The following is a 14,695-nucleotide window of genomic DNA, read 5'->3' on the forward strand; positions in this document are numbered from 1 at the left end:
GTAGACATCCGGAACTTCTGGTACATGATAAACTTGTCCAGATTTCGAAGGTCCATAATTGGTCTCAATCCCCCATCCCGTTTGGGGACCAGGAAATAACGAGAATAGAACAACACCCCACCCCTGTTCTGGCTGCTACAGGAACCGGTTCTATGGCTTGTTTCTGCAAGAGGTTGCTCACCTCCTCTAGCAGAGGGGGGGGAGGAGGTGTGGTGACAATCACTGACTGAGTCAGAACCTGAACAAAGTCTATCTTGTAATCTTCTGATATGATGAAGAGGACCCATCGGTCTGTGGAGATGGACTCCCAAGCCGGTAGATGGTGATGGAGGCGGATGTGAGAAGAAGGGGCAGTGTGTGCGGCAGAGAAGTCAAAGGCCCTGCTTCTGAGGGCGGGAGCCCTTGGATTTGTTGGTGCTCGCAGAGGCCGAAGCAAACCGAGACTTGTTATTTCCCCTATAAGGAGATCTACTCTCCATCTGTGAGGAGCGAGGTATCCAGGATTGGTCAGGGAAAAATTTCTGATGAGGCCTCTTGGGCCAAGGTTTGTGCCGCTGCTTAGGTTTGGCAGCCTGAGTAGACGGAGGGACGCCAAGGTTCCTCGAGGTCTTGATACTTTTGTCCATCTCTTGTAGGACACTGTCAGTTGTAGAGCTGAAAAGACCTTCACCTTCAAAGGGAAGGTCTTCGACATAGGCCCTGGTGTCAGTCTGAAGGGTCATAGACCGTAACCAAGAGTGACGGCGCAGGGAGACAGCGGAAGTGAGGGTTTTGGCAGAGACATCTACCATGTGTTTTGATGCAGCAAGCTGTTGTTTAGCCACAGCAAATCCCTCTCTTTGCAGCTTCTTCAGCGAAGCCCGCTTCTCCTCACTCATAGATGACATCAATGGTGTGAGCTGTTCCCAAACCGAATACTGGTAGCATGCCATACATTCAACGTAGTTGGAGATTTTTACTCCCAAAGCTCCTGCTGAGTAGAACCATCTGTCAGCATTGTTGATCTTCTTGCCCTCCTTATCAGGTGGGCAAGAGTGGGTCTCGCACACCTTTGAGGATGAAGAAACCACCACCGAATTGGGTTTGGGGTGAGAAAACAAAAACTCAGCACCAGCCTCCTGGACATGATACATGTGGTCCAGGCGTCGTGAGGAAATTGGTGTGGATGCCGGCTTTGCCCAAGGCTCCTTCACTGCCTGCAGAATGACTCTGGTCACTGGAAGGGCCACAGCCGTCGATGTGTCTCGCTGCATTATATCATACAGTATCATCAACGACTGCCCTTTCACCTTCTTCCTGGAATACACATTTGGGGTAGACAGCTACGGTAAACATCTGATTCCTTGCTCTGTATATACTTCTAGTAAATGATTGTGTATACAAGAATGTATATAATAAAATGACCACCACTGACAAGAGAAAAGCAGCAGAGACAGACTGGTGTGATGAACCTCAATCCTGAGTCTTGTGACGTGCCTACAGGAAAGTCTGTCCTATTTCTGCTTATCCTTGGATTTAGGCTTCTTCGGGAGGGACGATCGGGTCCCTGAATCGTCCCGACATTTCTTAGTCGGTGTGGGCTCCACTAACCCTTCAGAGGGTCGTTTTGTGGATCGACCCTGTTCAATCGGCATGCCGTCTGTGCTGGCGATGATGGATCGATTGATGTCAAAGCCCATAGACTGGGTAGCATCCCCCATCGATGCCGACGGGCATGTTGCCATTTTTGGTGGACGAAGAGCCGATTCGACGAAGGCCGCCAATAGCCTTGCCGGCCGATTTTTCCATGTTTGCCTCGAAAACCTCAAGCAATGCGGGCACGAGTCGACACAATGTCCCTTGCCCAGGCACAACAAGCAGAGGGAGTGATCATCAGGGGGTGCGATTTTGCTACCACACTTCAGGCAGCGCTTCAAGACCCCCCATAGGCAACTGGAACCCACGAGGGAAGGGGGAAAATATGGCTTCAAGGGGCAAAATCCAACACGAAGTTCTCCCCCCCCCCTTTTTTTTAAAACAACAAGAACTAGGGAAAAACAAAAAAAGGGCAAGAAAGGGAAACTCCAGCAGGATTACCAAGTACCGACCGGAACAGTCAAAGGAAGATCCTTTCAATGCGGCGGTCAAGAAGGAACTGGCGGGATTCTTGCGCTGGCTCTGGTGAGCATGCATATTGGGACGCCTGCACATGCCCACTGGTGCCGAGTGCGAAAAATCCCGGGCTTTTTAGGTACCGATTCAGGGATCGGCGCAGGTGCTCTATCCCATGAGTGTGAAGCACAGAGACCACGAAGAAGATTGCTAAGAATCTTTCTGGCCAGTTTTCTATGGGGACCTGCCTTTGCATAGCAACCCAAGTACTGGATGGGAAATGGAAACTGGGTTTGATTCCCTATTCCTCCACTTGCATAGCTCTGGCAGAGTTGTCCTTGAAAAGGCAGCTTCTGTGAGAGTTCTCTCAGGCCCACCCACCTCACAGGGTGTCTGTTGTGGGGGAGGAAGGGAAAGGAGATTGTGAGTTGCTCTGAGATGAATTCAGAGGGGTGGGATATAAATCCAATTTCATCACCATCTTCTTCTACTGGGATGGGAAACCAAGGAAGTCCAGGGTTGCTGTGCAGAAGCAGGCAAAGGCAAACCACCCCTGAATATCCATCCCTTGATCGAAACCCTCCAATGGTCAGAAGCCTGCGCTGGTGGGAGGTGTGAGTGGCAGAGGCTATTTGGGAATGACTCCTACACGGTACTAGCCACTGGGAAAATGCTGACCTTTACATGCTCCCGATCGGCAAGTTTTCAGATAGGACAGCCTTTTTTTACAAAAAGGAATTCTCCCCTGCATTATGGTGGAAGAAGCCACCCCGAGGAGGCTGGAGAGGAAAAGAGGCTGGTTAGCCTGAACAGAGTCATCAGCAATCCAGCGATGCATTCACTTTCAGTTGCTACCTGCTGCTTTCAACGCCATTACCTTTGGCGGGAGAGCAAGGAGAAAATACTGTAAATAGACGACCACAGTTTTACTGCCCCTAAGCAGAGGCCATAAAACTATTCAGCTAAGAACATCACAGGAAGCGTCCAAGAACTGTTTGCTCCTCCCCTGCCCCACCCCCATCCCAAATCTGGACAAAATCCTGTAAACAGTTACAAACATTTTTATTGTACTTCTCAATTCAAGTAAAAAATTTCAGCCTTCCTCACACAGCTGGGGTTGTCTTGACATCTGAAGTTCCATGAGAACAGTTGAAAGAATGTGCTCGGTAAGAGCCATGGCTGTGGAAAGATCCCCCCAACCCTATCCCGCTTCTGGCCCAAGATCTGCAGGGACAAGAAGTGCGGAGCAGGACAAAGATTTGGAGCTCCTGCCCAGACACATGTCTTCAGCTCACCAGAAAGGAAGGCTGTGTCTGGACTGGACCCTCCCAGATTTGAGGTGAGGGAACTGCAGGATGGAGTATTCCCCTTTATGCACAACCAGAGGAATGATTGAAGGGCTTCAAGTGCGCAGCATTCAAGCACACAACCTTCCCAACCCCACCCGCCCCACACACCTCAAGCTTGCAGATGTACAGTCCAGGAACAGGGTTGCCATCTGAAGAGACGTTCACCTAGAATGCTCACCCTCCTCTATCCTTTGACTATCGGCCATTATTTGTTGCACACACCTCTGGCTGAAGCAGGGCCACTGTGAGGCACTGCCTGCAGACAAGATAATGGTGATTTTTATGGCTGGCGCACTGAAGCCTATTATTTCTGCTCTTGAGCAGTGTCACATGATCACTGACAAAGACGTAAGAACTGCATTCTGCAGCTATTTTGCTCAGGTTTTGGATTTCAGCAGAGGCAAAGGCAACAGACCTATGAGTTTATCATCTGGTCTAGAAAAAGTATTGAAATCAATGTCTGAATTTCAGGCAGCCAATGGCTCTCAACAGGCACAAAAATCAGCCCATTTAAGAAAAAAGGGAGCTTTACCTTGGGATTCTGCAAGTCACTGACTTCTTGGATGGCAGGGGAATGCCCCTAACAAAGACAAGATCACCAGAGCAACAACAGGAACCAATTGCCTGTCTGTCTGCCGCCTCTCCACAGAGGCACAATAAGGTTTTCCCCTCTTGAAGGAACCTCAAGACTCACAACAGACTTCGGAGTGCCCAAGAGGAGAGAAGCAGAGATTGTCCCCCTCCTGCCCTTGCCTCCATTCCTCAAGCCCTCCAAGCTCAAGTAACCAGCAAAAAAAAAGGAAACTGAAAACAAAGGGCAGCAAAATGGGTCACTAAAGGGACAGAGGATGGATTTCATTCCCTGTTAAATGAACAAAGGATAAAGATCACATGCTACTGTCAGAGCATTATCTAAAATATTGTATTTTTAAAAAGGTGTCTATCAAATGCCAGAACTTCTTTCCTTTTAAAATCAAGTGGTCACCCTGCAGGGCATGATCCAGGGGTCTCCACGGAAGGCCACAGGGCCAAGTTCACTCATCAGGTGAAGCAGCTGATCTCCCCACTCCACCCCCCCCTCATCCTAGTTCTCCCACATGCTCCAGCTGGGGGAGGTCCAGAGACACATCCAAACTTTAATCACTCTCAAACTTGATGGAGTTGATCTGGGTGGAGATAGTGCCGCCACAATAGCTTCCCCTCTTCTTCTTAGTCTTCTCATGACGGAAGGATTTGCCTTTCGTAAACTTCAGGACTTCATTTGCCTTTTCACCCCAGTCTCCAGCAGCCCCTTTCTGGGAGAGAGGAGAGAGACAATGACCACCAGCCAGAAAGACAACAGGTGTGTCCCTTGCCCCAGCAGCAGTCTCTGGGCAGCCTATCCAATCCCAGGGAGTGCACAGATTTCTCCCTGGGTGTGCTGCTGTACCCTCTTACCTTGGCATCAAAGGAGTTGTTAGCTACCCGTGCATCCACGTCAACCTCTTCTGCTCGCACTCTGCGAAATGGACTTGACTGCTGTGGAAAGGAAATTAACAAGCCTGAGGCTCCCGTTTTGCCCTTCTCCTCCAGGCCTGGAATCCCACCCCCAAGCTACTGGGGGTTGTGCCCCCACTGGGGAGAGCAGTGGAGGAGGGTCAACCAAGAGCCCAGGAGCCCCTCCCTCTCCCTGCTCTGCGGCTGTGTGACCTTGGAGCAGTCATTGACCTCACAGGGCTGTTTACTTATCCTCCAAGAACCTGCCTAACTGCCTTTTAAAGCTTCCTGCGGCCATCACTACAGCCTCTGGCAGCAAATTCCACATTTTAACCACTCTCTGCAAAAATTCCCTTATTCTCCTTCTGACTCACCCGCTTCATCTTGGGGAATGAATGGGGCGTCTTCGGCTTGACTTTGCTCTTCTTGAGTTCAGGGGTCTCCAACACCTGGTCGCCGTTGTCTTCCCTCTTCCTCTTCTTGGTGGCCAGGCCTATCCGTTGCCCACAGACAGAAACAAGCAGATCAGAATTGCATCGGCCCACCACAGCCACACTGGCCAACCAGGCCATGTAGCAGCCCACAACTTCAATTGTGATGGGAAGGAGAGGAAAGGCTTGCTGGAAGGGGGAGATGCCAATAAGTTACGGCTCATGCAAAATCTAGCAAATAGAGCACTAGATGACTGCCCAGTAATGGACCCACCACCACACACACACTGCTGGGGAAAGACTAAATTCATAGCATTAACAGTGTGAGGTGTGCACACAAACGCACATTCCACCCGCGCTCTGTATCCTGAGCGCCCTTTTCTGCTGGCCACCTACCTCTGTTCTCAGCCCCTTCGTCCAAACTGCTCTCGTGGCTCTTTGTGGTCCCAGCTGCTTTGGAAGGCTTCACTGAAGGACTTTTCCCCCCCTGAGTGGATGAGGCCTTGGGCTGCTTCTTCTTGGAGCTATCGCAACTCCTTGTTGTTTCTTTCACTAGTCCCCCTCCCTTCTTCTGCGGCTCTTCATCATCGCTAGAGCTATCATCGGAAGAGCTGCTGCTGGCGTCCGCTGCCCGCTTCCCATCAACCGCTTTGGAGCTTCCGAGTGACCGGCCAGTCGAGTTGGGGGCAGGCCTGCTCTGTGTCTCTTCGCTGCTGGAACTCTCAGAGTCTGAACTGCTGGAGGGGGGGGCTGGGGCCTTTTGTCGGGAGGCCACTTTGGATGTGGGGGCTTTCTTCTCCTCGCCCTTCCCAGAGCGGCTCCTGGCTTTGCTGGCCTTTTCCAGAGCTGGCTTCACCGGGGGCTTTGCTGGAACTTCTTCCTCTGAACTGTCAGAATCTAAGGAGGATTTTTTAGATCAACCCAAAGAAGGCAATTCCCTTGAGAAAGCCCTCTGGAATACAAAACAAACCCCATACAAGCTCTGTCCAATGGCTTTCTTGGGGGGGGGGGGAGTGGACAGGCATGCAGAGTGACAGTCCTGTTTCTCAAAGCTGTCAGTACCCAAATGAAGGAAGATATTGATATTGGATTTATATCCCGCCCTCCACTCCGAAGAGTCTCAGAGCGGCTCACAATCTCCTTTACCTTCCTCCCCCACAACAGACACCCTGTGAGGTAGATGAAGACATTGGATTTATATCCCGCCCTCCACTCCGAAGCGTCTCAGAGCGGCTCACAATCTCCTTTCCCTTCCTCCCCCCCAACAGACACCCTGTGAGGTAGATGAAGATATTGGATTTATATCCTGCCCTCCACTCCGAAGAGTCTCAGAGCGGCTCACAATCTCCTTTCCCTTCCTCCCCCACAACAAACACCCTGTGAGGTAGATGAAGATATTGGATTTATATCCCGCCCTCCACTCCGAAGCGTCTCAGAGCGGCTCACAATCTCCTTTACCTTCCTCCCCCCCAACAGACACCCTGTGAGGTAGATGAAGATATTGGATTTATATCCCTCCCTCCACTCCGAAGAGTCTCAGAGCGCCTCACAATCTCCTTTACCTTCCTCCCCCACAACAGACACCCTGTGAGGTGGGTGGGGCTGGAGAGGGCTCTCATAGCAGCTGCCCTTTCAAGGACAACTCTGCCAGAGGAGAAAGAAAGAGGCAAAAGCTTTGGGTTCGGGATGCCTGCCTGCCTGCCTCGCTCCCTCCCAGGGGCTGCAAGGAGTGTCAAGATCAGCTGCTTGCCCAGACAGCAGGCGCTATTCATTCACACGGGATTTTTAATGCCCTCTTTCCATCCAGCTTAGATACGTCCCCAAGGTAACAATCACATATCTACATAAATTAAACCAATAAAACCAAACACATCAACGAGAAGGGAGAGTCAGTGAGGGGATGCCCAATCAAACTGAAAGGTCTTCAACCCACTGATGGAAGACAACGACACGAAGGGACAGACACATCTACCTGGGGAAAGAACTGCCTCATGTAGCTGCTGTGCCTGAATGTCTGCAGCGACCAAAGCGGAAGAGACTTCCCCAGTGGGCAGGGGACTCAAAGGGACATTTGTGTGTGACTGCTTCCCCCACACAAGTTCTCCTCACATGGGATCTTGGCTAGGGAACTGCTGACACCTCTGGATCAGGCCCCATCAAGGACCGAGAATCAGCTCACACAACCTTCTGACATGGACAGGAGAAGCTGTCCCAAACAGAGGTCTGAGACAGAAAGGGAAGGCCAAGGGAAGGGCAGAATCGCATCCACCACCCGTGGGGATTCTCACAGGCGAACTGTATCAGTTGCATCTAAAGCCAGCCTGCGTAGGTGTGGAGGCAAGCCTCTCTGGGAGGGGAATGCAATGAGGAGCTTTTGAATCTCCTTGGTGTAAGCTTAAGAAACATTATTTATTGGACTGATTTTGATCCTGCCTGCCCTCACAATGGCAGGTCACAAAGTATTCTGTACTCAAGATTTTTCTTGCACTGCCGGAAGAATGGGTTGGCCACTGGGTGCGAAAGGACCACTGGTCTGATGCAGCAAGGCTCTTCTGGCATCCTTAAAGCCTTCAAGATTTAACTCTACTAATGTGAAAAACCTACAGGTTTCAAGAGAAGTATTCTTTTCTGGCTAGTAGGGGACTCATATCAGAGCTCCTGACTGCAGACAACCAAAGACAGAACACTCTTTGCCCACCCAGAACGGGGCCCATCACCTTGTGGGCCAGCAGTTACCTGAGCTCTCAGAGGAGCTGTCCGCTTGCTGCATCCGGGCTGGTTTTGTGATCCCTTTGGAGGCTGTGGCAGGCTTGGCAGAGGGCTTGCTCGGGGCCTTCTTGTCTTCATCCTCAGAGCTGGAATCTATGGAAGGAAGACACAGAACACACACATGCATCAGCATAAGAAGAGACCAAAGAACTAAGGGAAAATTCAGTAGAAGTTGATCAGGGGTGTTTGTTCAGTATAAACTGGACCAAACAAATACCTTTTCAAAAGTTTGGGGGTATTTATTCAGCCGAATGGAAATTAGACAATCTGATTTGGCTACCAATATAGCCAGGTCAAATAAAAGCTGATATTATTTGGGTCAGCTATACTGCCAAATTGCGCCACCACACGACATGGTTTGGAGAAGGCCTGCCCTTCACTTGTGGGTGTCAAGCATTGGTATTTCGAATAACCAAGCAATTGTTTCATTCCTGGCCCAGAAGAAGAAGAAGAAGAATTGCAGATTTATACCACGCCCTTCTCTATAAATCAGAGACTCAGAGCGGCTCACAATCTCCTCTATCTTCTCCCCCCACAACAGACACCCTGTGCAGTGGGTGGGGCTGAGAGGGCTCTCACAGCAGCTGCCCTTTCAAGGACAACCTCTGCCAGAGCAATGGCTAACCTAAGGCCATTCCAGCAGGTGCAAGTGGAAGAGTGAGGAATCAAACCCGGTTACCCCAGATAAGAGTCCACACATTTAACCACTACACCAAACTGGCTCTCAAAGAGCACTGGAGCCAGGGAGTCGTACGCATACGCTGAAGAAAGCCGACAGCTGGCCCGTTCTCTCCTCAGCGTAATTTGCTAAAAGCTCAAATAAATTGAGATAAGTTCGTCCTAAAGACTAATAGTAAGAGGAAATTGCTGTAGGAGTTTTTGGTGACTGAAAGAAGTCTTATCTGAGCTTTCCAAGGGTAAGAAAACAACTATTTTTTACTCTTCTAAGGAGGCAACGCCCTGAGCAATTACAAGCTCTCATTAGGCCTAGTAAAGAGTGAGGAATAGCGAAGACAATTAGGAAGTTATCTGAGCAACTGTCTGCTTTTCAAAATATAGTAACAGCCTCACTGGGGCAGCTATCGGAAGAAATCAAAACAATAAACGAAGCTGTTTCGAGTATTGCTGAAGAAATCAGAGTTACAACTCAGACAGCTAATTTAGCCAAGGAGCTTGCAAGTAAAAATAAACAAAAAATAGATCACTTATCTAGCCAGCTGGCAATGATTTCAGACAGGAACATAAGAACATAAGAGTAGCCATGTTAGATCAGGCCAATGGCCCATCCAGTCCAACACTGTGTCACAGTGGCAAAATTTTTTATACACACACACACTGTGGCTAATAGCCACCGATGGACCTCTGCTCCATATTTTTATCTAAACCCCTCTTGAAGGTGGCTATGCTTGTAGCCGCCACCACCTCCTGTGGCAGTGAATTCCACATGTTAATCACCCTTTGGTTGAAGAAGTACTTCCTTTTATCCGTTTTAACCTGTCTGCTCAGCAATTTCATCGAATGCCCACGAGTTCTTGTATTGTGAGAAAGGGAGAAAAGTACTTCTTTCTCTACTTTCTCCATCCCATGCATTATCTTGTAAACCTCTATCATGTCACCCCGCAGTTGACGTTTCTCCAAGCTAAAGAGTCCCAAGCGTTTCAACCTTTCTTCACAGGGAAAGTGTTCCAGCCCTTTAATCATTCTAGTTGCCCTTTTCTGGACTTTCTCCAATGCTATAATATCCTTTTTGAGGTGTGGCGACCAGAACTGCACACATTACTCCAAATGAGACCGCACCATCGATTTATACAGGGGCATTATGATACTGGCTGATTTGTTTTCAATTCCCTTCCTAATAGTTCCTAGCATGGCATTGGCCTTTTTTATTGCAAACGCACACTGTCTTGACATTTTCAGCGAGTTATCTACCACGACCCCAAGATCTTTCTCTTGGTCAGTCTCTGCCAGTTCACACCCCATCAACTTGTATTTGTAGCTGGGATTCTTGGCCCCAATGTGCATTACTTTGCACTTGGCCGCATTGAACCGCATCTGCCACGTTGACGCCCACTCACCCAGCCTCAACACTTTGGAGTTCCTCACAATCCTCTCTGGTTCTCACCACCCTGAACAATTTAATGTCATCTGCAAACTTGGCCACTTCACTGCTCACTCCCAACTCTAAATCATTTATGAACAAGTTAAAGAGCATGGGACCCAGTACCGAGCCCTGCGGCACCCCACTGCTTACCGTCCTCCACTGCGAAGACTGCCCATTTATACTCACTCTCTGCTTCCTATTACTCAGCCAGTTTCTGATCCACAAGAGGACCGGTCTTTTTATTCCATGACTCTCAAGCTTTCTATGAAGCCTTTGATGAGGAACTTTATCAAAAGCTTTCTGGAAGTCAAGGTAAACAACATCTATCGGGTCTCCTTTGTCCACATGTTTGTTCACCCCCTCAAAGAAATGTAACAGGTTAGTGAGGCAAGATCTTCCCTTACAGAACCCATGCTGAGTCTTCCTCAATAACCCATGTTCATCAATGTGCCTACTCATTCTGTCCTTGATAATGCTTTCTACCAACTTTCCCGGTATTGAAGTCAGACTGACTGGCCTGTAATTTCCCGGATCTCCTCTGGAACCCTTTTTAAAGATGAGGGTGACATTTGCTACCTTCCAGTCCTCAGGAACGGAGGCAGATTTCAATGAAATATTACAGATTTTTGTTAGAAGATCCACAAGTTCAACTTTGAGTTCTTTCAGAACTCTTGGATGTATGCCATCCGGACCCGGTGACTCATTAGTTTTTAATTCGTCCATCAGTCGTAGGACCTCCTCTTTTGTCACCTCAATCTGACTCAGGTCTTTCAACACCCCTTCCAAAATTAGTGGTTCTGGGGCGGGCAAAAAGTTCTCATCTTCCACAGTGAAAACAGAGGCAAAAAATTCATTCAGCTTCTCAGCCATTTCCCTATCCTCCTTCAGTAATGCTTTTACCCCATGGTCATCCAAGGGCCCCACTGCCTCCCTGGCTGGTTTCCTACTTCTAATATATTTGAAGAAATTTTTATTGTTGGGCTTTATGTTTTTTGCAATATGCTCCTCAAAGTCCCTTTTTGCCTGCCTGATCACAGTCTTGCATTTGATTTGCCACAGCCTGTGTTCCCTTTTACTAATCTCACTTGGACTGGTTTTCCACCGCTTAAAGGAGTCCTTCTTACCTTTTACAGCTTCCATTACTTTGTTTGTTAACCATGCAGGCCTTTTCTTATGCCTGTTTGTGCCTTTCCTAACTTGTGGTATGTATTTTATCTGAGCTTCTGGGATTATAGTTTTAAATAGTCTCCAAGCTTCCCCAAGGGTTTTGACCGTATTTACCTTTCCTTTCAGTTTCCTCCTCACATGCCTCCTCATCTCAGAGAATTTACGCCTTTTAAAGTTAAACGTCATTGTGGCAGTCTTTTTGGGCAACTCCCTATTTATACAAACGGTGAAATCAATAACATTATGGTCACTGCTCCCAGGCGGTGCAATCACTTTTACATCTCTCACCAAGTCTTGGGCATTACTTAGGACCAAATCCAGGATCGCCCCACCCCTGGTAGGTTCTGAGACCATCTGCTCCATAGCACAGTCATTGGGAGCATCGAGAAACTCAATCTCTTTCTCTCGACCAGAACACATATTGACCCAATCAATCTGCGGGTAGTTAAAATCACGTATTACGACAGAGTTTTTATGTTTAGCCGCTATCTTTAAGCCTTCCATCATATTATAATCATCCTCTCTCTTTTGATTTGGTGGGCGATAACAAACTCTCATAGTTAAATTTCCTTTTGGGCCCTCTATTTCAACCCAAAGCATTTCTAAAAGGGAATCTAATTCTCTGACCTCAGTCTTACTGGACCGTATATCCTCTCTGACATACACAGCCACCCCACCTCCAACCCTTCCCTCCCTATCCTTCCGATATAACTTATATCCAGGAATCACCGTGTCCCACTGATTCTCCTCATTCCACCAAGGAGAGACAACCTCATATTTTCAGGAAGAGATAAATAATACGCTTCTAGAGGGAACGCTGAGAGAATGGATTGAAGAAAAAAGAGTGAAGGTTCAGCCTCAAGAAATAGAAAGAGCCCATAGACTACAGAGGAGAAGAGAGGGAGGGGCTCCAAGGGATGTTATTATTAAATTTACAAGAGAGAAGCTACAGCAAGAAGTTTATAAAACTCTGAAAAAGAAGTATTTCAGAGGCAATAAGGTCTGGGTGAGAGAAGACTTCTGCCAAGAGACTATTAAGCAGAAAAACCTAATGAGACCTTATGGGAAAAAGCTATATGACAACAAAGTAAAATTTTCATGGGGGTACCCATCTACAATAATAATATTTAAAGATGGGAAGAGGATGATAGCTAGAAACCCCAAGGAGGCAGAAGAACTTTTGAGATGATTGGGACTTGCCACAGACGACTTGAGTGTACACAGAGAAGAGGAAACCATGGAGACACCTGACGATCCAGGAGAAGGACCATCAAGCAGGCTTGCTAAAAGGCGAAGGACGGCTTCTCTTGAGGATATCTCATAAAGGGAAGTATACAAGAGTCTAATGAGCTAACTATTAGAAGGATATGTAGGGGGAGAATTAGGGATGCGTACACTCTGGAAGGTGGGAGACGGGATGATGTTTTCATTCACATTTCTGTCTCAACCACAGGGTGGGGGGGGGGGGGGAAGGAAGGCATTTCCTAATATATATAAATAAACACCCACAGCCAGGGAGCCAATGAGTAAAAAAAATAAAGAAAATGAATAGGTCATTAAGAATACTTTCACTGAATGTAAATGGGTTAACATCAAATCTAAAGAGAAACAGGTTGCTTACCTGTAACTGATGATCTTCGAGTGGTCATCTGTGCAGTCACACACATGGGTCTTGCCGCAGGCAACGGATCCGTACCTCGGAGCTCCAATAGCTCGCCTATAGCGTCTTTTGGCGCGCTTTCCTCCCGCCCTGGGGAGCAGGCAGCGACTGCGCATGCCTGGAGCGGGGGGAGAGCGCCCATTCCACTCAGTTTCTTCCAGCCGCCGTTGGCACTGACACTATACCAAGTTAAGCAACGATTACAAGAGGCCAGCAGCGGGGAAGGCTGGGTGGGCGTGTGTGACTGCACAGATGACCACTCGAAGATCATCAGTTACAGGTAAGCAACCTGTTTATCTTCTTCGTGGTCTCTGTGCAGTCTCTGTGTGACTAGCCAGCTAAATGTTCTGGAGGAGGGTGCTGGTAAAAGAAAAAAGTTAGTCACGTAACCCAGTCACATCATATTATGTAACATAGAGATGGAAGTGGATGCACTCACCCCTGGCTTCAGTGGAAGATGGATCTGAGGACCGCTTGACCGAAGGAGGCGTCACGTCTCGCACGAACGTCCAAGGCATAATGGGAGACGAACGTGGAAGGTCAGGACCACGATGCAGCCGCACAAATGTCCTCTAGGGAGACGCCTTGCAGGAAAGCCGAAGACGTCGAGACCGCTCTAGTAGAGTGGGCCTTAAGACCTTCGGGCAGAGGCTGTTTAGCCAGTTCGTAACACAACCTGATGGCACTAACTACCCATTTAGATAGTCTTTGGGTAGAGATTTTGTGTCCTCTGTGAGGATTTCCGTAGGCCACAAACAGATTAGGGTCCTTACGGAAAGGTTGTGTACGATCAAGGTAGAAAGATAAAGCCCTTCTAACGTCCAGAGAATGCAGGGCTCGTTGTCCCTGGTCGGATGGGTTGGAGAAAAACGTGGGTAGAGAAGTTGAAGTCGATAAGTGGAACTGGGAGACAACCTTCGGAAGGAACGCAGGGTCCGGTCGCAGAACAACTTTGTCCTTGTGGAAAATGGTGTAGGGAGGATCGTGGCGAAAGGCGCATAAGTCACTTGCCCGTTTGCCTGAGGTAAGGGCTACCAGTAATGCTGTCTTCCAGGAAAGAAGGTTAAGGTCTATGGTAGCCATAGGTTCAAAGGGAACTTTCATCAAGCAGGAAAGAACTAGTGACAAACTCCAGGTCGGGACGAAGGGCTTAACAGGTGGATTGAGGTGCAACATGCCCTTAAGAAAGGACTTGGACAAGGGATGGGAGAACACAGTTTTGCCATCAACAGGGTTATGGAACGCAGAAACCGCAGATAAGTGAACTTTTAAGGAGGAATAGCAGAGTCCTGATTTCTGTAGAGAAAGTAGATAATCAAGGATCAGGTTAAGGGGTGCTGATTCTGGCTGCAGATGGTTAGATGTCGCGAATGAGCAGAAGCGGGCTGCAGGTTAGTAGAACGTAGCCAAGCATGACGGCGCAAGGCGACGGAGGAGGCAAAGACTCTAGAAGAGCAGGAAACAGCATGTCGTACGGTGTTTATCTGCTTTTTGGAGACTCTGGACAATTCTGAGACCAAATTGGAGGCCGTTCTCTGAGAGGTTTCAGGGAGAGAAGGGATCAAGGGTGTGAATTGATTGGCTAGATTGAAGACATAGGCAGAATAATAAGCCAAGTAGTTGTTGAGCTTGGAATTGGTAGAGGCCAGAG

General features: G+C 48.4%; 1 protein-coding gene across 1 annotated transcript in view; it reads right to left on the bottom strand.

The window, feature by feature from the left end:
- Window positions 1-3,136: 3,136 nt before the first annotated feature.
- NOLC1 (nucleolar and coiled-body phosphoprotein 1) overlaps window positions 3,137-14,695 on the bottom strand; it is a 32,245-nt gene continuing 20,686 nt past the window's right edge. The window contains exons 10-14 of the mRNA XM_060236652.1: window positions 8,084-8,209; window positions 5,744-6,244; window positions 5,291-5,409; window positions 4,878-4,958; window positions 3,137-4,735 (exon numbers count right to left, since the gene is read on the bottom strand). Coding sequence (XP_060092635.1) covers window positions 4,577-4,735; window positions 4,878-4,958; window positions 5,291-5,409; window positions 5,744-6,244; window positions 8,084-8,209 — 986 coding nt within the window. The 3' untranslated portion in view covers window positions 3,137-4,576. The remainder of the gene's footprint in view (window positions 4,736-4,877; window positions 4,959-5,290; window positions 5,410-5,743; window positions 6,245-8,083; window positions 8,210-14,695) is intronic.

The sequence above is a fragment of the Heteronotia binoei genome, chromosome 4 (assembly GCF_032191835.1).
Source record: "Heteronotia binoei isolate CCM8104 ecotype False Entrance Well chromosome 4, APGP_CSIRO_Hbin_v1, whole genome shotgun sequence".
NCBI lineage: Eukaryota > Metazoa > Chordata > Lepidosauria > Squamata > Gekkonidae > Heteronotia > Heteronotia binoei.